The sequence below is a fragment of the Ursus arctos genome, unplaced genomic scaffold, assembly GCF_023065955.2.
Source record: "Ursus arctos isolate Adak ecotype North America unplaced genomic scaffold, UrsArc2.0 scaffold_31, whole genome shotgun sequence".
Lineage (NCBI taxonomy): Eukaryota > Metazoa > Chordata > Mammalia > Carnivora > Ursidae > Ursus > Ursus arctos.
Window position 1 is genome coordinate 12509371 of NW_026622997.1, and position 24412 is coordinate 12533782.

The 24412-nt window shown below is 38.2% G+C and overlaps 1 protein-coding gene across 2 annotated transcripts; it reads right to left on the bottom strand.

Moving 5' to 3' along the window:
• Nucleotides 1-575: 575 nt before the first annotated feature.
• EEF1E1 (eukaryotic translation elongation factor 1 epsilon 1) lies at nucleotides 576-24412 on the bottom strand. 2 transcript variants are annotated; one of them, XM_026511459.4, is made up of 4 exons: nucleotides 24278-24403; nucleotides 19581-19781; nucleotides 14024-14119; nucleotides 576-2806 (listed from the first exon to the last, which is right to left on the bottom strand). In XM_026511459.4, the coding sequence occupies exons 1-4, from the start codon at nucleotides 24362-24364 to the stop codon at nucleotides 2696-2698; spliced, it is 495 nt and encodes a 164-aa protein (XP_026367244.2). In that variant the 5' UTR covers nucleotides 24365-24403; the 3' UTR covers nucleotides 576-2695. The 2 variants fall into 2 exon arrangements, with proteins under 2 accessions (XP_026367244.2, XP_026367243.2); XM_026511458.4 differs by lacking the exon at nucleotides 576-2806 and adding an exon at nucleotides 4456-5056 and having other exon boundaries at nucleotides 24278-24412.

The following is a 24412-nucleotide window of genomic DNA, read 5'->3' on the forward strand; positions in this document are numbered from 1 at the left end:
GCAGAAATCCTTGAGACATAATAGCAAAAACAGCCAAGATCTCAAATTCTCCTGACTTCCTGTCTACCTTCTTTGGGCCTCTCTTGTAAGTGAAAGATGAGTTTTGCTAGATTAGGTAGCAGTCGGAATTAGTTTTATTCACCAGCAGTATTGGGAATAAAGGCAGAGCCTGCAGGAATGTGGGCTCCAGCAACAAGTAATCATTATTGCAAAATCAAATTCCCCATCTCATCTCTGATATGCCTGTATGTAACCCTAGAGCTGGGCTTCAGAGTGTTATAAATTCAGCATACTAGGCATGGAGCAGTGGGATATACAGCCCCTCGTGTATCTAAAAGCTCTGCCCAGCAAGAGAGATATATGATGGTAACTTTCTCCCCATTGCTTTTGCAATAAAATTCACCCAGAGCTCCAGGAAGTTGGGAATGTAATTCAGCTTCAATAAATCAAGACTAAAATTAAGATGGCCAGATATGTAGCAGCCTGCTCAGGTGTATGGAGAATTTGAAATTTAGTGCCCTGGTAATGGGTAGGAGCAGATTATCTAATTATGGAGAGAAAAGAAGAAATATTGCTCTCTGGGGTAAAAAGCTAAATGCTTTAATCCATTAAACCACCACATCTCTGCCAAAGCTAGATTAATATTAAAGTTCATGTAACATCTGACTTTTTTTCAGGAATGAAGTCAAATGAAAAAAATATATATAAACGAGAAAGCTATACCTCACAATAATTCTAATTTGACTTCTTGTCAAGTAGTCGTGTATTTGATCTTTTAGTGTGATCTACCTGTCTGTACCTGATTATAATAGAGTTCTATTCTTTCCCGACGAAAGATCTGCTTAAATTTTTATCAACACATCCTGAGGCTTTTCTGGAAGGACTTTCAGCAGGGCTCTCATGTGATGCACTGGCAGTAGGTCATCTTCCCACTCATGCTGCTCCTACCTTCCGGCCTTCGTCCTTACAGGAGACCTCACGTGCATTATCACTGACTGCTTATTGAACTAGGCTTCAGATTTAGTTGGGTGGAGCCAATGCAGGACCTGCGTTTAGCATGGAGTAAAAAGGAGAATGCCCACATATCTGTTAAAAACCCCAGTCCAATAACCTTATTGCCAAATCTGGATGGGGAGGGAGTGGAGTTTTAACCAGAAAGCCAGGTCATGGATGGGTGATTATGTCACTCGGGAAGCTATGCTACTTTTTCTACCATATTGCGACGGCAGCTACCTGAGATTTACAACCACACAACTTCAGAAACTACTTCATGACATCTTGGATGCTTTGGGTATAACCGTGCCTAAAGGCAAACGACCTTTTGATATTGCCTCCAGCCCTATTTGTTTTCTATTTGTTTTAAAACCAGTGTTCATTTTAACGAATGACAAATTCATGGATTCTGGACTGAAGAATGTTCCTTCGCTACTAGAAATTTGTTATCTGTTCTTGAAAGTTGCATATGAAGTGAGACAGGGCCACGAATGTACTCAGGGCAGTCAAATCAACCCCTGTGTATAACATGGTGAGAGATTATGTCCTCCGACTCTGAAATTGTACACTTCCCATTCACTCTGGCCATGGCCTGAGGTGTTGGTTAGCATGTGGGTTGGTCTATGCACCCATCCTAACTCCTCCATTAAAGTGAGATAATTTGAATGTGTAGTGTTTGGTATGGAGCCTGCAACACAGCTGATATACAGTAAATGGCATCTGCTTGTTTTTATTTACTTTCAAGCAATGTTGAGTGACAGCAGCCTCCCAAAGAAACTTCACAGTGCTGTTTCAGAAACGTGGTCACAGACCACGGGATTGTAAAGGGAGCAATAATGTCATTGTCATCCTCAGGGACAAGCAGTGTCTGATACATAGTAGGTACTAAATAAATATTTGAGGGATTATTGAATATCAGTGATGCAGGCTTCTGAGAATCACAGAAAGAAAACGGTTATAAAGACATATTCACTTTTTGGAAGAAAGAGCATGCACAAACATCGTGCCGCTTTCTTTTACAGTCGTCTCACTGTTCTTTTAGAAAACAAAACAAAGAATAGTATGGTCCCTTTTTTGAACAGCTTGAAAGATGTGAGGACCAGAGATTTTTAAGTCATAAGACAAATTCGTGTTTTACCAAAATCATAAGATGCTCTGCCCAACTGTCTTATCTCAGATGGGCTCACACTGCACAGGGCCTCGGGACAGCAGAAGGGGAAAGACTTCACTATTAGTTTAAGGATTTGAGTTTATAAAATTATAGGTCATGATTTTACGATCTTCCACGGCAGTTTGTCTGTACTGATCACTTTCTGTGTGCTAGGCATTGTACTGGGTAATTTTTACACGTTCTCATTGCAAATTAAATAAGATCAGAAATTTTTATCTCTATTTCACAAGAGGGATTTCATGTGCACTGACTTCTTCAAGGTATAATATATGGTAAAGCTGATTTAGGATTCCAGTTCTTAAAAAAAAAAAAAAGCTTTACCTAGCTGTAATTCTCATATCACAGTTTAGCCATTTAAATTGTACAAGTCAGTGGGTCTTAGCATACTCAGAGGGTGTAAGTATCTCATTTATTCTTGAAGTTACGCACTCATTTGTTTTATCCAATGCTTAGAGCAGCTTTTTTCCTAAGGTTGGTAAAAACTAATTTCTCAAAGTGACTTAAGCAGAACCTTACTGGCACACGGGTAGCTTACAGGTTAAGTAAGTTTGAGTCAAACTTTTGTCTGAATCCCATCTCCTTGATAATGATTGTGTGATCTTGCACGAATTCTTTAACCCATCTGTGCCTCAGTTTCATAAACTGCAAAAAAAAAAAAGGGTAATAATTAAAGGAGTGAATTCACTCACAGTCCTTAGAATGCTGCCTGATACATACTAAATAATTATATTATTTACTATATTTTATATAGTAAATTTATTTACTATATATTTATTTACTATATACTACAGTAAATTTATTATACTATTTACTATACTATTATTACTATACTAAATAACAATAATTATAGCTATTATTGTTATAAAAAGCACAATCAATCTTCCTGGTAGCTCATGAGTATTGCAGAATTCTAAAATAGCTTCTGAATCATGGAAATTGTGGAAAGTGAAAAATATTTACTGTACTCTAATTCTTTGCAAATTGATGATCCATGGTGTCAACAATTTACTAATAAAAATTTTTTACAAATAATTTGGCATTCAGAATGTATTTTCCCATTTAAAGACTACTTCTTATGACAGAGATACCTAGCTGCCTACCTAGTATCCCGTTTTTCCTTCTTCATCATTGACAGAGCACCGATTTTATTCTGGATGACAATGTGTGGGCAGAAGGACTATGTTTCTGGCCTTCCTCCCAGCTCCGATGGCCAGAGATGTAAAGATATTGCTGAATAGGGCTTCCAGGAAAGGCCCTTTGGTTGACTCAGTTGGGAGAAGTCTTTTTGCCCTTCCTCTCTTCCTCCTCCTCTGGGTCTTGATCACTGCACCTGATGTCTGGGGACGATTTGGCTTTTAAATTGAACTTGAGAAAGGAAACCACTCGTTCAGTACGGAGAAGCAGAAAGATGGAAGCTGGATGCCTAGTACCAATTGTGGACCGTCTGTCTTCTTTCCATATATATTATCTCATTTAATCCTCATAACTTAGAGTTATCTTTATTTTTATAGATTAAGGAAATATGGTTAACTGATTTGCTCAAGGTCATACAGCTAGTAAGGGATAAAAGCAGAATCAAAGGGCTGTATACTTCCCAAATCTCTGTTTTCATTTGACCTTTGAAGTATATACTTAGATTCAGCATCAGCATCAAAATGGTAGTATGAAAGAGTAAAGTGCTCAAAGGCTCTATTTTTTTAAAAAAATTTATTTATTTGAGAGAGAGAGTGTGCGAGAAAGAGAGAGGGAGCAAGGGAGCCAGCAAGCATGAGCTGGGGGGAGGGGCAAAGGGAGAGAGAGAGAGAAGCAGACCCCCCACTGAGCAGGGAGCTGGACACAGGGCTCCATCCCAGGACCCCAGGACCATGACCTGAGCTGAAAGCAGATGCTGAACACTGAACCACCCAGAAGCCCCTCAAAGGCTCTATTTTTCTTATTATTTGGAAATATAAGTTCTTTAGCTCGCAATAATGGATTATTTGCTCAGCCAGCAAGTTATAAAAGGTATAGATTTGTTAATAACACTTCTCTGTTTTTTACAGTGCTTCAGCAGCAGCCTTGAGTTGGCTTTCAGTTTAGAAAAATCTAGTAGTTATCAAGTCTAAAGTTAGTGGGATAGCAGGAACTGCCATCTTGTTTTTAGTCACTTGCATATTCCAATAAACCCAACAACAAAAGAACCATTAACTCCACGGAATGTATCTTATTCCAGCTCCCTCCAGGGCAGTTCAGTAGTTAGTTTCACCTCAATGAATACTGACTACAGGAAAGAAAGAAACAAACAAAAAAGATTTTTGTCAACCACATTTACTGGCTCACATAAATATTTGAAAAAGAATCCATCTGTCTTCCCTTTCTGTACCCTTGGCACAATTAATTATAGTGCTTATTAAACAAATTACTGTAAATATCCAAAAGGGGAAAATGAATTGTAAACTATGAGAGGGAGGTCGATAAATAGCTAAATATGTCAGACACTGAAAGGATTATTTTTTCTTTAAGATTAAGCCACTGACTTGCAAGTTTTACTAAAATAAATTTCATTACTTCATCTCAAGTTTTGACAGTTGAATTTTTACATAAAAGTTGCAAAATTCCAACTAAAGAACAAATAAAACATTCAGACATAACTTTATTCCAACTTTAGCAAATAAAGAATGACTGAGTATCCATTTACGTTAGTTCTCTGGTCCAGAATACAATTCCATTTAAAATATTTGTGATCACGCTTCTGTATGTCATGGTTAGCTTCTAGTGGGAATTAGTATATAGTCTGTTCTTGATGAAGACAACAACGGACAGATGTTGCCTGATCCCTGGATAATGCTGAATGTGACAAAACCAGCGAGACACATTAAGATATTTCTCCTTTTCTTGAACTGTCAGGTCAACCTAAATAGAGATTAAAAACACACACAACACAGACATTACATAAGAACAGTTATCAATATCAGTTGTGTAGAAGATAAAAAACTCGGGGAGAAAAACTCCAGTTCTCAAAAGCCGATACATTTAGATAGGAGTAAAAAGTTTCAGCCACTTAAAAGAGCCATTTGTTTCATGCTTTTATGTTCAGTTTAACACCAGATATGCTTTTTAGGGAAGTCTCCAATTTTCAACAAATGCAAAAATTACATTAACCCAGCATCCAGAGATCCAAATGTTACAGGACTTCTGTCCCCTTAGGGCCCCTGTCATTGGTCACGCCACTTCGAAGAATGAAGAGGTGGACCGGACGAAGAATGGTGGGCAGCAAAGCAAAGTTCATTGAGCAAGAGTATAAAGTCCCTGGAGAGGAAGCGGGGGCCCAAGTGCATTGCCCTCAGAGTTTCTATGTTTAGGGGTTTTTATGAGCTCTTTTGCAGAACTTTCTTAAGAAATCAAGGTGTGCTGAGTCATGCCAATTGGGGCTTTGGTCACGTATCTGTCTATTAGGTTAATGTCCACGTGCTCATGGTCCTTTTTTTTGCTGAGACTTAGGGGCTTAGGTCTTAACTGCCTCTTGCCTGTGATATTGACAAATGCTTTTGTGGTTGTCTTATTTTAGGACGTTTTGCAGAAGTCATTTCTGCAAAGGCCGCAAAGCAGAATGTCAGTGCAGTCCTGTCTAAGATGCAAAACAGGATGTTAGTGCTATTTTATCTTAGCTGTTCTGACTCCGTATTTTCTGGTTGGGGACCCTGGCTCTGACCATCTAACTCCTAACAGAAAGAGCTTGTTTTTTACTTTTTGGAAAGGAAGATAGGAGAAAGGAAGAGAATAGCTTCCAAAAGGCTAAGAAGTTGATTCTTTCTACAATAGTCTTTAGCAAATCTAAAAGCAAGGTTTATTAGGATCTAATATGCTTAACAAGGGAATATCATGTAAACTTGAATATAAATACACACACACACACACTTCGAACTCGCACACACACACACACACACACACACACACACACTTCCCTTCCATATATATATTACTTCCTTTCTATTAAACTTTGGGCAAGTGCCTAATACAAGAAGGAAGGCTATTTCCAGTGGCATATGCCTCAGATGAACAACAGACCTTCTCAATTCGGTTTGCTACAAAGCTGAACTCTATCTCCAGTGGACGTAGTAGGTCACACAATTTCCTGTCAAGCTACAAGAATGTCCAGAGATTTGGTCAGAGAAAGACGCAATAAAAACAGCTGGTGCCCATCATTTCACTGGGCTCCAATTTCAGAGTAGGTGACTCAGAGACTTTTCTCTGAGACAAATCTTGGACTGGAATCACGAAGAGCTGTCAGGTAGAGAGAGAGCCAGCGCAGCAGTAGCTAACAGCTCTGGCCTATGTTTGTAGCCAGCTCCTTTCCTGTTGTTACAGCAACATTTATTCAACAGATACTACAAATCTCCGTAAAACTGACTGGAATATTTACGCAAGGGAAAAAAAACCCCTCCTGTAGTTCAAACCCATTAGCAGTCTGCTTGTCGGAAGGCGCGTCTAGTGAGACAGATGTCCTGTGGCTGTTCAGAATTTAGCATATACTCATGTGTACAGGCAAATACTCTGCCATGTTACTGAGTCAACAACACTGAAGGTCAAAATCACTCCAGTTTGCAAAATGTATTGCAGAATACAAAACAGTATTAATAAAATTAAAAGGTACACGTAGTATTTTCTCAATAAATGTTTCACTGAACTCATTTCGTTTTCATATTTACTATAAGGCAATTTAAAAAGAAAAACTGATACAACTCATCCTGCTTTCCTTTTTACCTTAGATATGAGGATACTATTGTATCAGTATCTGATCTTTCAACATTGTCTTTGGAGGCCTCAGATGTCCAACTCTGTTGGCTCAGTTTACTTAATTAGCAGTGAGAGTCTCTTATTTCTGCTACATTAAAAAAAAATGTAAGTTTCAGGTTTAGGTCCTTACTTATAAGCTGCTACACAAATTATAAAAATATACTCGTCTTGTTTAAGGAGGTGTAAGTCTGCATCTAGTTATCAGGAATATGTTACTATAACTATTTCACCTACAATATCGCTAATCTATGGCATGGAGATAGAAAATTAACATATTAGTCAAGAAAATTGGCCAAGAATGTCTTTTTTAATAAAAAAGGTACTTTTTATTAAAAAGAGAATTCAAGGCTTCACATGTGGGGAATTATCTTATTCCTATCTGGTCTGTACACAGAGGCAAATAAACAACCACACAGAATAAACTGAGTATCAGTTTACATTTCAAAAGGTAAACACATTTTGTAGAAGAGCTGACACTTCATTTTTTTTCTAAATCTTTTCCATATGTGAACTTCACCACTGACTTCAAAAGAAGACATAAGATTTTTAAAAAGCTCAATCACTAGTAAACACAGCTACAAATCTAACAGGAAATGGGGGGTGAGTTTTCTTCATTCATACATACATATACATATATATATGTACATACATACATACATTCAAATCAACTTCACCAAACCTCTTTCCTGATAGTTAAAGCAAACAACAAATTTTACTCCAACTTGATTTCATGTCACTTGCCCAAATACAGGATTCAAATCTGACAACTTTCTACAATTTATTCTTTTCAAAACTCTTCCATTTAAAAGTCTCCACTCAGCCACTTTGTGAGATGTTATTTTTCTGAATGAATTAAAATACACTGAGAAGAAAGCATTTCCAAACAATACAGTACTGATGCTTGTTTGATCTACGCGCAAGTTGTTCACTCAGACTGAAACACAAAGGGCAGTGTCTGTTTACTATTCACATTTCAGAGCAGTATTTGCTACTGCAGAAGGCTTGTTAATGCTGCTGCTCAGCCTAGGCAAGAACAAGATACAACATACAGCAAAATCGATATTCTCCAACTTAAAAATTTCACATCTGAGTCTCTATTGTAATGATTATGAGTAGACCCACGGCACAAAGGAATTTATTTGTTTGTTTGTTTGTTTTGGGGGGGTACAAAATAATTTTTTTTTTAAGGTTTATTTATTTTGGAGAGAGCGCAAGTGAGTGGGGAGAGAGGGAAAGAGAGAGACTCTCCAGCGGACTCCCCACTGAGCACGGAGCCCAATACAGAGTTCACTCCCAGGACCCTGAGATCATGACCTGAGCCAAAAGCAAGAGTTGGACACTTAACTGACTGAGCCAACCAGGAACCCCGGGTACAAAATAATTTTTATTCCAAGAGCTTCCAAAGCTTCTTCTAACATTTCCTATTTATTCCAATAATTTTTAACTAGATGATCCACTTCAGAGAATGTAAATCAGTTCATTTTCCATCAGAAAATTTTGCCAGAACTACACAAGAACTTTTCCAAAAGGTTCAGGTTACCACTTACCCTCCTTTTAGTTTACACTTTGGAGCTTGTCCCATGAATCTGAGAAAATTATGACTGATCTCAATGTGCTATCTCTGCTACATTTTTGGCAGACATTTTTAAAAACCTTACAATTTTTTAGAACTTTTTAGATGGGATCCCCTGGGCCCTTTCATGTACATCGTTGATCTTCCAGCATCCCTCTCTAGTCGGCTAGTTTCTTTTCCTTTCTTACAACAGGAAACACAATGTGACTTTCCAGTCACCACTTCCTGTTTCTTACTGGCCCACATGCCACTGTGTCTACAGCGATGATGCTTGGCTTTACCTAATCATCCCTTTTTATTTATATTGGCTCTCTATACCTAGTCTGAACCTTCAAAGCCAAAGAGATAATATTAGTCACTAATTTCCCATGGAGACATGTGAGCACCACTTGAAGTGACCCATTCCAGATCGGGGTGAGAGGCTGGTTTGCTACCTTCGGGACATTCTTTACGGCTGGTGCTCCTGGACTGCACTGCAGCTGTTTCTTGTACTTTTCCTTTCTTTCTAAAAGAATGACATACCTCCACTGGTGTTCCTAACTTCAAAACAAATGTATTTTAGTTGATAACAATCTCATAGTCAAGCAGCACAGAACGCTACAAAGGATTTCAATAATCTTGAGTAACAGTCTGTTCAGAGGGACTGCTATCTACAAGTGAAATCACTTTAAGAAAGCAGTGAGTCACTGGTATGATAATAAACAGCCACGCTAACTGGCAGTTTCACAAAGGAAGAACAACGTAATATTCCTCAAAGGGAATTAAGACAGACCAGATCTTATAATTAGAGTAACTTAGCCACAACTAAAATTGGGCTCACAATGAAACAAAATACTGTGGGATTATCTGATGACTTGAAGGTTCCCTGACTGCTGTTTTGTACACTGTGCTGATTACATATTAAGTATTTAATAATGGGAACAAATAAATGAAAGAATGCATGAGGGCAAAAATAAATATATTGCCAAAGCAAACAAAGCACAAGAAACTGATGAACATGGGCAGGTAGCCAATCTGAGCTTCACGTCGACTCTGCCTGAATTTAATACTGAATAATCACCTTTTTCTCATCTGGATAGATTTACGCCTAACTCAAGAGGGATGTCATTTAACACCACCGCGCAATTCTACCACAGTAGAGGTTTGAGTCTGCGAGGAGTTCCTTGAGAAGGTGTTTATTTCTCTGATGTACTTTGCCTGCACACGGACCAGGGTGGGAGAGATGCTTTGGTTATGGACTCATTTCATACACCCAAAAGGATGGTGAGCTGAATGATTTACATATCATTCTACTCACTTTTGTTTTGAAAAAGATAAGCGTGGTATCCTTCATCATAATATCCTAGTCACTACATGTAAAGAGGACATACATTCCAAAACAGGAAATATAAATGGGCACATACCATTAAATATTGTTAATGTAACCCAAGTTTTAACATGCTGCATTGAACAACACACTTCGAACCTGCCTGAAAATCAAACACAGGCCAGGGCACCTGGATTCATAATTAAATAACTTTGCAGTTCGTGCTATGACTATTTCAATTTATAGAATTATGACCTTGTTCACTCTGCTGGCCAAGAAATTCCAGACAAGCTCCCTCCTCCTGAGTATTTCCTTTCCCTACTGCATGACCTGCATAAGCCAGAAGAGAGAAAAACGTAAATACACACTTGGTTTGCAAGAGTTACACTTTATTACATGGGAGAAATGCTGTCCTTCTTCATGAGAGCTTGATGCCATAAGAAGCCAGGCCTTCACTAGCCTGCTGACAGCATCACACACAGGATTAGAGATGACATTTCTCCTAATTTTAAGCTTTAAAATTTAGTAATGCCACATTTAAATGTTTTAAAATGTCTACAAGGGTGCTGTTGTTGTTAGACATAAGTCATTCTTATGCTCTTCTAGAAAGTAGCCATGTTCTTAATAGTGGATTCGCCCTCAAGTCAGGTTATGGACACCCTCCTAATTCAAAGACTGTAGATTTGTCACCGGGATAAAGATCAGTAGATACCATACCAGCAAACTCTCTTTAGCTAGAGGCTTTTGTATTTTGAAATGAGGTAAATTGTGCCATGTCACCATTCTACGTTCAAAAAGTTACTAAAATATTTTGAATCTAGAATGGAATAAAAGGAGGCTGCTGTGATCAAATTATTTCAGCTCTACTTAAACTCTCTTCACATTCAAATAAGGTTTTAGAGTTAATCATATTGAAGCATAAAACTAAAGACCGCACTATAAAGCTATACAACCTAAAACAGGAAATACAAAGAGGAAGAGATTGCTAACTATTGCTGATGTCAATAAGCATCTAGCTGTATGATGCACTGTGCTAAGAGCCTGGAGGGGTACAGAGAGAAACAGGACACGATCCTCCTCAGTCCCCTTATTTTGCTTAAAACTGAGTCTTATCTGTTCGGAGGGTCCTACTTTATTCCTCTTGTATCAATAATTATTAATAACCCTCCTTTCACTGTCAAAAGTATTGTTTTGGATGAGAAATCAGATGGTCATCCTATTCATATGCAAGATTTACATTCAAACTTCTCATAAGCTTTCTAGAAAACAACATAAATTCCCTTAAATAGCCAAAGGCATCCAAATCCTGCATTTACTTTGCTAACAATTTCATGATTCTATATTTTACTTTATTCTATTTGCCTCTTTAATTTTTCCATAATAGTCTCACCAGAAATTAGCACTTTGCCTTATTCAATTTTTTTCAGGTGAAAGAGTCTTATCTCTTTGAAGAGATCAACAGTTGCTTGAAAATAGGGTTTTATATTTCTTTTATGTCTCTCAAGGATAGTATTATGGACACATATGATGGACTCAGTATGTATAGTTGTAGTAATAGAGACTGAGTGGCTGAAGGACCATACTAGATGGTTACAGTTATGTTATAGAACTGAGCACAATCCCTTAGGGATTTGAGAGAAACAATGCTTAATAAATCGAGTAAAGCCACTGAGGAATTAGAGCTTGAGGGGCGATGAAGAAAAATTATCATACGTTATGGTATTTGATGGTGTATGAAGGGCGTCCCCATACACTGTGACACTTGTGGCAGAAGACGAAGTTAGTCTTGGCCCCTCCAAAACCCAGGCTGTGTCTTTGCACAAAGCACACGATGTTCCAAGCCCTAGTTTCCTTCTCTATAATAGGAAGATAATGCCACTAGCCCCATCTCCTTTTGAGTTATGAGGTACAAGGGGAAAATATCCATAAAACTGAAAAATCTAGAGGAATCTGTTAATTATGTTATTCAATGTTTAGAGAGGGGAGTGCAGACTATATGCATGTGGGAGGAATTACGTCAGACCATAGTGTTACACATATGAGTTGCTGCAGTTTCTGGCTTAAGCAGTTTACGATTTAAGAGAGAAATTTTCCAAGAAGAATTACAGTAGAAAGTGAAAACCAGAGCTGAGGGAGTCTGTGAGGCACGGACAGAAACAGAGGAAAGGGCACTTCAGGATGCTTCAGGAGCCTGTGAGGGCTTCACGAGGAAATAAGTGCTGCGGTTGAGTGACACTTGGTAAAATGTGAAGAGGAAGATAAGGGCTGGGCCCAGGGAGCCGAAGAGAAGAGCAGTGTGAGGCCCTTGAGCAGAGGGTGCACAGGGTGAGAGACCAGGGAGTATGCTATGGCTGAGAGAGAGGTGTGTGTGGAGAACAAGGGCAATGAAGCTGGCAGGGGAGGCAGGCAGGGTCGACATGAAGAAGCGGCTCCCATCCCAGGCAGCGAGGAGCTACTTATTTTGAGAAAGACAGGCACATTCATGAGAAAAATTGTTCCCGTGGCAATGAAGATGGACTGCATGAGATGAGACTGGTGGCAGGAGGCCATTTCAATAGCCCTGACAGAAGATAATGAATTCTGGAACTAGGGCAATGTCACCCAGGATCACAGGAAGACACGTGAGAGAGGCATCCAGGTGGTGGAAACAGAAGAACCTGATTAATTGGATGCATGAGGTGCAGAATACAGAAAAATGTACGGGTTATTTTTTTCCACAGGGGAGAAGCTGGGTGTTGGGAAGATGTTTTAGGTGCAGATAGACTTAAGGAAGCATAAACTCTGGAGCCAACTGCCTGGTTTCCAGAGCTGTCTTTGCCACTAACTGAGTGATCTCAAAGAAGATATCTGACCTCTCTGTGCCTCTCTTACCTCATCTGTAAAATGGGATGATAATAATAGTGCGTACCTTACAGAGCTATTATAAGGATTAAATGAGTTAACATTTATGAAGCATGAAGAACACAGTGAGTGCCATATAATTGTTTGTAAATAAATTTAAGATGGGATACAATTTAAAGAGACTAATCAGGGCGTACGGGTGGCTCGGTCGGTTGGGTGTTCAACTCTTGATTTCACCTCAGGTCTTGATCTCAGGGTCTTAGGGTCAAGCCCCGAGTTGGGCTCCACACTCGGTGGGGAGTCTGCTTGAGGATGCTCTCTCTGCCTCTGCCCCTCCCCCAACTCATACTTCTCTCTCAAATATATAAATAAATTAAAAAAAAAAAAAGAGAGACTGGCCAGATAAAGGGAGAAGTTGCACAAATGGGAAAGAAAGGATATAAAATTTGGGACAGGATCCAGAAACGGGGCAGGAGGGTAGTTCAAGTAAGAGAGTAGAGAAAGGAGACAAGGCAGATGAGAATGAGCATGGAGTGGGTTAGAAGATGAAGCCATTCAAATGAACGTCTCCAATTTCTAGCTGAAAGAGAGAGGACGGCTCTGTGATAATGACTGAAGATAAAGGGGGAGGGAAAAAATGGGGTTAAGGAGAGTGCTAAAGGTCTGGAAGTATGTCTGGGAGGAATGAAAGAGCTGATCTGTAGGAGAGCCTGGTTGAAACTGGATAATACAAATTTATAGTGGTACCAATCTGCAGCTCTGGGATTTCTCCAACAGAGTTCAGCCTAGACATAGGATTGAAGGCATTTATTAGCACTGACCAAGAGGTGGGGGTTTACAGGCAAAGGGTGGTCAATGGACAGTGGAGTAAAGAAGCTGCAGATACTAATAAGAGTATTGGAAGTTACACAAAAGGGGATCTAGGTTGGATGGAGAAAAAGAATGTAGGTTTGGAAAATGGAAGGAAACCAGTTGCTTCAGATAATGATAGGATTAGTGAATAGAGATTAAGAGCTAAGGGTTAGAGGATGCACAGAATATGGGGTACTGCAATTAAGATGTTAAAAGGGCAGTGGGATGGTGATGATGGGGGCCAGGCGATGACAACGATCAAGCTCAAAGGGTGGCAAGAGAAGCAGGTGCGAATAAGAGCAGAAACAACAACAGGCAGCAAACAGGTCAAGGGACAGGAAGCTACTATATTTGATGGAAATGTGGAAGGAATATGTGCATAAGGTACCTTTCATAAAAATAATTTTTATTTGAGAAGGGGAAAATGCAAATTTGATTTAAATTCAAAATAAATAAAAAAATCATTCTGAATGTTACAGAGAAAAAAGCTAACAACTATTCAAATACTCACTATAAAGCGATGAAGTCCGTAGTACAATAGGATATCTGCTAAGGTAAAGTTATATCCTGTAAGGTAGACTTTATCTTCAAGATAGGAATTAAGATCCTAAAAAATAAATAATAATAAAATTTTAATTTAAAAACAGTAATAATTGGGGCCTCTGGGTGGCTCAGCCAGTTAAGCATCCAACTCTTGATTTCGGCTCAGGTAATGATCTCAGGGTTGCGAGACTGAGCCCCATATCAGGCTCCATACTCAGTGCAGAGTCTGCTTGAGATTCTCCCTCTTCCTCTGTCCCTCCCCCCACTCGTGCACTCGTGTGCGCGCTCTATCAAATAAATAAAATCTTTGAAAAAAAAAACAGTAATAATAAAGTTAACTACCATATCATTGGACTTCAAACATTTAGAAGACTATTAGAAAACAAAATACTGACTTTTAATTTGATAAATTTAATCTGACATTAATAGATTCAGATTCATTCAAAGGAACAGATCATATACCAATCACCTCATTTTTAAAAATAGGATAAACCTTATTAGTCTTATTTTATTTTAAAGAAATAAGAAAACAGTAAAAAATGCTATTCAAAATGCCATCTATGACCATTTCAAAGATACCAATTTTGGGGGGGGAGGGCAGAGATCATTTTTTAAATTATGTTCATGTTAGATATACTTTTTCCATTACAATATAAAAAGCTCTTCAACAATTTCTCTTAAGAGGATTATAATTTATTGGTTTGCTATATTTTTATATATACAGATTTAAAAATTTTTAATTGTAATACAATCATATTTCCATCTTAGCCACCTTTAAGCGTATAATTCAGTAAATATCAGGAGTATTCACACTGTTGTGTATCCAGTCTTCAGAATTTTTTCACCTTGCAAAACTGAAACTCTATCCTATTAAACAACTCCCCATTTCCCCCTCACCCCAGACCCTGGCAACCACCATTCTTTCCATTGCTATGAACTGACTACTTGAGATACCACACGTAAATGAAACCATACAGCATTCGTCTTTTTGTGACTAGCTTATACTTAGCAAAACACCCTCAAGGTTTAGCCATATTGTTAGCATGAGTCAGAATTTTCTTCCCTTTTGGGGCTAAATAATATTCCATTATTTATATATACCACATTTTATCTAGTCTCCACCAATGGGCCTCTCTCGGCTACCATCAGTAATATTGCTATGGACGTGGGTGTACATACATCTCTTTAAAGCCCACTGTGAATTATTTTGGGCATATATCCATAAGTGGAATTATTGGATATATGGTAATTCTATTTTGATCTTTTGAGGAATCAGCATATTGTTTTTAATAGCAACTGCACCATTTTACATTTTTAACTGGGTTCTTAGTTTTTTTTTTTTTTTTTTTTTGCTGAGTTATAGGAGTTCTTTATATATTTTGAATATAAACTCTATTAATTACATAATTTGCAAGTATTTTCTCCCATTCCATGGGTTGCCTTTTCACTCTGTTGATTGTGTCTGGTGATGCACAGAAGTTTAAAATTTTGATGTAGTCCAATTTATCCATTTTTACTTTTGTTGCCTGTGCTTTTGGTGTCATATTCAAGAAATCACTGCCAAATCAAATAACATTGTATTTTTTTCCCTAGGTTTTCTTCTAAGAGTTTTATAGTTTTAGGTCTCACATTCAGGACTTCAATCAATTTTGAGTTAATTTCTACATATCATGTAAGGTAACATTCCAACTTCAACTTCATTCTTCTACAATTGGAGATCTAGTTTTTCTAATACCTGCAAGACTCCACAGTTTTTTAAAAAAGATTTATTAATTTATTTTAGAGAGAGAGAGGGAGAATGCAGGCACGGTTGTGGGGGGAGGGGCAGAGGGAGAGAATCTTCAAGGAGATGCCATGCTGAACATGCAGCCCAACACAGGGCTCCATCTCACAACTGATGAGATCATGACCTGAGCCAAACCAAGAGTCTAGCACTTAACTGACAGAGCCACCCCTAAAAGACTCCAGTTTTAATCACCATTTCAACCTACAGAAAGTTCTTTGCCATTTGCTCTCCAGACCACAATCACCGATTTTCAAAATGCAATGTTAGTTAAAATATATACACAAAAGAATTCATTTAAATCTTTAACAACAATAACAACAAAATACTAGTAAGCACTGAGTTCCCTCAATGGCGAATAAGCACTTTTGAAGGAAAAAAATTATTAAAGTACATGTTAAAAAATGAAATAAAAATCTTAAGAAATCCTAAAAGTAAAAGTCTGACAGAACAGCAGGAATGAATCAATTACCTCCCTGAGAAAAGAAAAAAAATGTAGATTAAAAAACAAGATCATATGAATACTTTAGGTTCCTCTCAAAATTAACATGTAATTTAACAGCACAGGAATTCATGCTGCATTCCTTACATTACATTCAAATCAAATGAGACAAAAGATTCACAGACAAAAGTTCATACATCAGTTACATAGATTATTATCATATAGTCTCACAGGCTCCTCTAAGGACTAGTTACAGAACACTAACACTGCTCAGTGGTCAACAGCATTTATTCCAGAAAAATTCCTTAAACTGTAGAGAACATTTTGTTTTCTCAAATCACATCCCAAACGCCTGGCACATGGTAGTTCCGTATGTAGTAAACATTTGCTGAATTGAATTTAATCTCTTTGAGTATGCCCATGTCTTCACCTAGAGACAGTAATTTTCAAAATGCTATATAAACATGGAACTGCTAGGGGTGATACAGATGAGGGCCTAAAGGACTATGGACAAAAATGAGACAAATGCAGAAGAATCAAAATAAAATTTGAGTACGGAGGGTGAAACAGCTGGTATATGAGCTACCACTTAAATTCTAGAGTGATCTGTGAATGGAGATAGTTTCTCTCCAAGTGTCTTCAAATGAAAAAACTCGGATAAAATTTAAGAATAAAATAAATATAACTTCAATTTAATTTTAAGAAGTATTTTTAAAAAAGGTCTGAAATAATAATTTTTTTTTTTTTTAAAGATTTTATTTATTTATTCGACAGAGATAGAGACAGCCAGCGAGAGAGGGAACACAAGCAGGGGGAGTGGGAGAGGAAGAAGCGGGCTCCCAGTGGAGGAGCCTGATGTGGGGCTCGATCCCATAACACCGGGATCACGCCCTGAGCCTAAGGCAGACGCTTAACTGCTGTGCCACCCAGGCGCCCCTGAAATAATAATTTAACACTGCTTTGTACAGTGTATATATTCTTAAAACAGAATCCATGTGTAAGTTTTTGTTATAGACTGTCCAGGTTGTCATCTTTAAAATGTCCTTATAATTAATATTTTTCTGATTAGCGATATAACACAAATTTCCCTGCCATATCACAGAATTTCACATATTCAGAATATTCACAGAACTAATATTCAGTGTTCATTTCCTTTGTTTTAAACAAGTCTTTCCCATGCCACTGCCAAAGTTTATCAAATATTTCCCCCCCAGAGTTCTACCTGAGGTTTTTTTTCTAATTAGTATTAAACTTTCTATTAACATTGAAAAAGCAGTATAATAAACAGCTATATATTCTCTATCTAGATTCAACAAATGTTTTGTAATGCTTGCAATTTTGAAATCGTATATTAACTTAATTACGAGCCATTTAAACTTAGAATAGTGGTTTTAGCCTGAAATGGAACTTAAGAGAGTAAGAAAATAGTCCAGTATTAAAAATGGGCAAAAATTGCATACAAGGAAATTTTTTAAAATGATTTAAATCCTAGTACACCTATATGAGGCAATACTAGCAGGTTATCGAGAAGACAGTATAAATGAGTATTTTGTGGACGTGACAGATGTTCAAGACACAGTCAGTGAACAAAAAAAAATGCAAGTTACAATGGCCAATAGCTGCCCACTTTTAAAATAAAACACACATGTCTATACAGAAAAGAAAAGCATGGATAGAACACGAAGGGAGTTCAATAAATATTTGATGACCAAACCTAAGTGTTATTAGCGCTTCTCTCTTGGTGGGACTACTAATGCTTGAAATTTTTTCCCTTTCTTGTATTTCCTAAATTTATATAATAATTACTTACTGCCTTTAAGATAAAAACAGTAAAAAGCAAAGCGAAACAGAAAACAACCCTTTCTCATCTATGCTCATATGGCCAAAAATCACATTGTAGTCCATTATACATACATCTGTCTCCCCCACTGGTCTGCGCTTTGTACAGGCAGGGGCTGTGTCTACTGGGTCACTGTACCACTGGCCCTTAGAACTGCATCAGGCACATCAGTGCAGGTACAGGTAAGGAAACTGGCAGAGCAAGGATGACAACTAAATCACCTGTTCCCTGTACACTTCAAAAATGGTAGTATCTCCAGTCAGATTCTCTTGATTGGAATTTCAAATAATATTTACATATCCCAGATACAACGTTTTGGTGGAATTACTTTCATGTTCTTAATACCCAATCTCTAAATATAACTTTGAACTTATAAACCCAATTCAGTGAAATCCTGTTCATATCTTTCAGAATGAAGTATTTTATTACTATAATTTTCTTCTGGAAAATTATAAGACATAGTTATATTTATATTTTATTTGCCTGAAATCCCACATTCACTTAAAGGAAAGACATGCTTGCTTCCCTCTGGAAAGGGTGCTGTGCATGACAGAGGCCAGTGGGAGCGGTCAGTATGGATATTAAGCATGAACAGTTGATCAGAATAAACCTATAAAGGAACAAGGACTGAAATTTACTCTTTACCGGTTCTCTTGATGATATCTATCAAAAATATAGTTTAAACCATCTCTCCCAGAGTGATCAACGAAAAGTTTTCAGTTCTGAAACCTTCTTGCACAACTTATACTACCAATTTATATGATAATGGGAATAAAATTAGAAAACAGAAGGTATTCTTGCGGTGACATGTGGTTGCCTACATGATCTCTAAGGTTCCTTCAAATTCTAAGCTTCTACAAAAATTTTTTTGATCTGCTTTATTTTTATGTAAATAATTAATAAAAAATATCATTTGGAATGTTTTTCACTGCTGGTGACTCTGGAGCCATATTCAGCATATTCCTTGTACTGACAGATTCTTTTATTTTGATTTTGCTTCTTTGGAAAGAAAATACAAATCTTAAAGCAGTAAGTCTCAAGGATCAGTGTAACCATTTTTTTCAGTAATTCCCAAAGATTCTGATTCCCTTCTTGCTTTCAAGAAAGTACTTTACTGCTAAGTGGAGAAACTAAGTATTAAAATATTACATTAAAAAAAACCCATACAAATAATTGTTGACTCTGATGAGTGTTAGGAAGAAAAAGCATATAGAACAAAGACCTAAATGTGTTAGAGAGAAGTGGTCAAGAACATTTCTGGGGAAGGGGCATCTGAGCTGAGATGTGAAGGGGAAGGGTGGGCAGAGTCTGTTCCCAGCACAGGTAATAACAGATACAAATTACCCAGAGGCAGAAGGAAACAAGAAAGCCAATGGCTTTGGCTAGTGAACCTCAGGGGAGAGAGCTTCCTGCTACTAATAGCTGATGCGTTTTTAGCTTCTAAAGAGAAGTCACGATACCTTCAACAGAGTGCGGATGTCGTCTTTATTGGAGTGCCCATCTACTCGAGTTACCCTGTATTCCAACCACTGCTGAACGATTGCTTTTTCTTCTGCAGTGCTCCCAAGCAAATACTCTTTGTTGGCCTGCTTCACAAGATGAGCTGCTATAGTAGTTAGTCCTGTCAGACTTGGACCATTGTTTGTTTGAAGAACTGGAATCTTAAAAAGAAAAAAAAAGTTTTTCTGATAAATTTTAAAAACAAATACCAACATGACCTTAAGTTCCAAGGAATCACTAAATCCCTCACTGTTTTTTCAAACACCCTAGGATTCTACTCTATTCTATACTAAACTATATTCAAATGAAAACCAGGAAAATAGTAAAGATGTTATTTACAATTTGAGAACACATGCTTGAAGTGAAACCGGTAGTAACACTGCCGAAGTCCATGTTTCTACATAATTCATAACTGTGCATACCCAAGAGGAAAAAATGGAAATCCTACTAATAGTGCATTAGTTTTAAGTTTACCAATACCCTATTTTAGCAGGACGAACATACTTAAATAAAGCTGACTTCTGTAATAATAAAAGGATATGGTTACAGTAACACTGACTTAATGTTGATGTAGTTAGAACCACCAAATGGGATTTGGGCTGGTTTTAGTGATATGTGATCTAATACAATTTTCAAATCATTTAGAGTGAAGTCACGTTGGCCAATATTTCATATTTAAAAAACATTCCAAAATACAATTGGAGCCACTGACAATACTCCGGGCTTCAGGTAATCATTTGAAAAATAATCCTGTTTCTGTTTCCATTATTAAAACAGCAATACAAAGGTTCAGGCTGTAAGAAATTGAGAATTAATTAAATGTTCTTGATGCACAACCAAGCAAAGCACTATGAGAAATTTAAAAGAAAATGGAAGGTATCACATGATGGGGAGACTGACCAATTACAAATAACAATATACAGTCTAAACTACCCAAACAAACAAAAAAGAGTATTTTCTTGGAAAGAGGGCTACTTTTTGCAGTCACTAAATAGTATCTTGTACCTGTAAAGTGATTTACACTTTGCAGGACACTTTCATGCTCACATCTAGGTCAACAGGACTCTCTGAAGTATACAGAGAGACTAACGTTTTACAGGTACAGATTCAAAGGTTACCTCACAAGTCAAAGGAAGTAACAAAAGGTACTCTCCGGTTTTCCACTTCTCATCTACTTCCCCTTCACTACTTAGCTCCTTGAAATTTTCACTTTTGCCTTCACACCTCTAAGATCACCAATAATATCCTTTAAAAAAATGCACTGAAAGAAAACAATAAGGAACCCTCCGGCGGTGCTGATTCTATTGTTTTATTCCTTGTTAGTTGGTTCCTTGTGTGCTTACCTACCTGTGTTCACTTTGTGGTAACTCACTGAGGTTTATTCGCTTTTCTGAAGGTGTATTATACTTAAAAAACAAAACAAAATAAAAACAGAAAAAACTTGCAATCAATGAGCATGTGGGGGGAAATGGCATTTAATTCTAAAGAGAATTATTTGTAAAAATAAATTACCTACAATCCTACATTGCTAACTCAAAAACTTCCCAGTTACCTTCTCATTACACCTTCTAAGTTGGTGAGTAATTTCATCATCATCTTACAAAGAACCAAGGTCACCCGCTTTGTCATGGCAAAATCAGGGTTTGGATAAAGCAAGACTGACTTGAAAGTCCTTTCTTTTCCCTTCAGACAGCCTAAAGCACACAAATCTTATGTAGTTGCAATTATGGGACACACACTTTTTCCACATTCATCTTAGGATGCCATGGTTTTCTAAGTAATCACCGTTGACGGCTAATAAGTAATATTATAATATGCTGATGTACCATAATTTAACGAACCATTCTCTGAAAGCTGGATCTCTGCATTGTTTTCAATTTTTTAAAAATTTCCTTAAATAATCTCTACACCCAACACGGGGCTTTAACTCATGACCCCAAGAGATCAAGAGTCGCATCCCCTACTGACTGAACCAGTCAGGTGACCCTGGATTGTTTTCAATTACATAATCTCCCCTTATCTGTGGGGACTATGTTCCAATACCCCCAGTGGATGTCTGAAACCATGGATAGTACCAAACCCTATATATGCTATGCTTTTCCTATACATAAATACCTATGATAAAGTTGAAGAAATAAATTAGGCACAGTAGTATGAGATTAACAGCAATAACTAATAATAAAGTAGAAAAATTATACCAATATACTGTAATAAAAGTTATGTGAATGTGTCGGTCTCTTTCCAAACATCCTATTCTACTGTACTCACCCTTCTTGCGATGATGCAAGATTTCAAAATGCCTATATAATCAGATGAAGTGAGGTGAACGATGCAGGCGTTGTGACATAGTGCTAGGCTACTCCTGACCTTCTGACACTATGTCAGAGGGAGGATCATCTGTTTCTGGACGCGGCTAAACATGAGTAACTGAAACCGCAGATACCAAAACCATAGATGAGGAGGAGGTACACAGATGGGTGACTCTGTATAATTGGTAATGCTGCAGAGAATATCTTATTGCTTGATGTGGAGAACAAAGGCAAAAGAAAAAAATTAAATTTTCTTACAACTTACAGCCCAATGACAAGTCCTCGAGACAGGTAGAGTGACATTCCTCTAGGAACTCAACTGCCTCCATCGATGTTAATACTTTGCTAAAGGCAAAAGGCAACCTTAGCTTAACAGCAACCCGACCCCCAGGATCCTATAAATCTTCTTTAACGTACAAAAATCCCTTTAGAAACTGCCTTTATCTCTACCCCCCCCCCCCAAGATATATGTTAGCACTCATCCTCCAAGCATTTGGCTCCCTGATAATACACCCGAAGGGTCTCATGACTCAGGCTTTATTATACAGTAATAAATGATCTTTTCCTAACAATAGCTAGCCATTCAAGGTCCTGGAAACCTTGCTTCCAAATTCCTTAGAGACTTATGCTATCCTTAACCCTCTCCCAACTTGAACGTGTATAATCAGTCACTCCTCACAACCCCCGGTGCAGCTCTTTCTGCCTATGGGTCCTGTCCCTGTGCTTTAATAAAACCACCCCTTTTGCACCAAAGATGCTTCAAGAATTCTTTTTTGACCATTCGCTCCCGAACACTAACATTTTCACATCACTGCTGGCTTACTGCTGTCAGTTGTCTCCCTGCCCCACCAAAAAAAAGACCGAATCTTTTCATATATTCCCATCTCTTTCCCCAAACATATAAATAGAAACTTTCAATAGCTGCCCTCTGCTAAGACCAAAAAAAAAAGAAAGAAAGTTTTAATTAAAATAAGAAACCACACTCTGAACTCCAAAGCCGTCACAACTGCCCTCAAACTATAATTTTGGGCTTACTTTGCATTGCAGCACTTTTCATATTGGCCTACTTCTTGCCCCAAACTTCCCCCAATCTTTCATAATTTTGATCTTATAGGTTTTAACACCAGCTTTTCTGTGAAGTTTACAAATCCATTTGCACAGTCAAAATTAACTTTCTCCTCCACATTCCTCAACATCTCCTCCATTTAGGATATATTGTCTTGCCTTAAATTAATTGCCAGCGACTGTTTCTCATACTACGTAAGCTTCCTGAAGGCAAGACTTGTGTCTTGGCAATGTTCTCTAAAAAACAGAAACCAAACCAGGGAGCAGTGGGTGAAGGGAAGGAATCAGCATGAGGCCAGAGGAAAAAGCAAAAGCAGGAGGCTTTGGCTCCAATCAGTGGGCTCATCTTAGGCAAGCCCGAAGACCTTTCTAAGCTTCAGTTGAACTTATGTGTAAAAACTACACTAGGACTAGTTTTAACATAAACCAAATGAAGAACAGAAAAAGAAAGAACAAAAAATAAACGTCACATGGAAAAAAATCTCAAGGGGGCAAAATATTTTATCTATTCAAAGTAGTCTCCCTACAATCATTCTCCTTTCCTAATGCATTCCATCCACGTCAAACGATGTTTATGAATGAAACACACATGTTCTTCATCGCCCTGATAAATCTGAGTCCTTATACCTTAGCAATTTCATACTGTATTAATCTTCCCCTTCATTGTCTGCACGTCTCTTAACTTGAACAATCAGAAAAACCTTCCTTGAATTCCAGATTGGACCAAGACCACTTAATGTGCTCTCTCAGCCATCTCGGCTTCAAAGTAGCACTTTTCACTTATTGTAATTAAAATAGCAGCAATATTTGTCCACCGAGGTTAAAGCTTCCTGAGGAGGAAGGAGTGTGTCCGTCTTCTCAACCACCGCTGCATTCCCCAGTCCCTGCACAGTGCTACTTGGCACCCCGTTAGCTCTCTGGAATAGCTGCATGACACTGAATGAAAGGTTGTGTTACCGTAAGTGCTGTCACTGAACGCAAATACGGGGCCTCCAGATTGGTCTAAGGGCTATCTGAAGGCCCTCCTCGCTTTCCCAAAACAGGATGACAATTTCCCAGGAGAAAAATTTCAGGCCAAGCCGGAACCGGGCAGATTCCCGTCCATCCTCCAGGAGCCAGGGCCGCAGGAGGAGACCGACAGACGCCAGCCAGCCCGCCCTGCGGCGCAGACACGTGCGGAGAAGAGCCGCAACCTCCGCCACTGCCGACCAGTCCGTCTTACCTGGGCTCAGCAGGGCCCGCTCCTGTCCACCTCTTCCCATCCACGCCACCCCGTTTCTCACCTGGCGCTCGCCCTGAGCGCTGTATTTGTTCCCTTTACTCAACCCCAGGGATTTCTCCAACAGAGTCAACTCGGCAGCCGCCGCCATCTTCCCGCAGGAGATCCTGGCAGGGGAAGGACCAGGACAGCAAGGATC

Bases quoted from the DNA above. Each gene is read 5' to 3' on its own strand.
- EEF1E1 (XM_026511458.4), bottom strand. From the start codon at position 24,364: ATGGCGGCGGCTGCCGAGTTGACTCTGTTGGAGAAATCCCTGGGGTTG. The intron at 19,782-24,277 runs GTGAGAAACGGG...TTTCTTTTTAAG, and splicing joins GCGCTCAGGGCGAGCGCCAG to ATTCCAGTTCTTCAAACAAA. The intron at 14,120-19,580 runs GTATCGTGACTT...TTTATTTTTTAG, and splicing joins ACATCCGCACTCTGTTGAAG to GATCTTAATTCCTATCTTGA.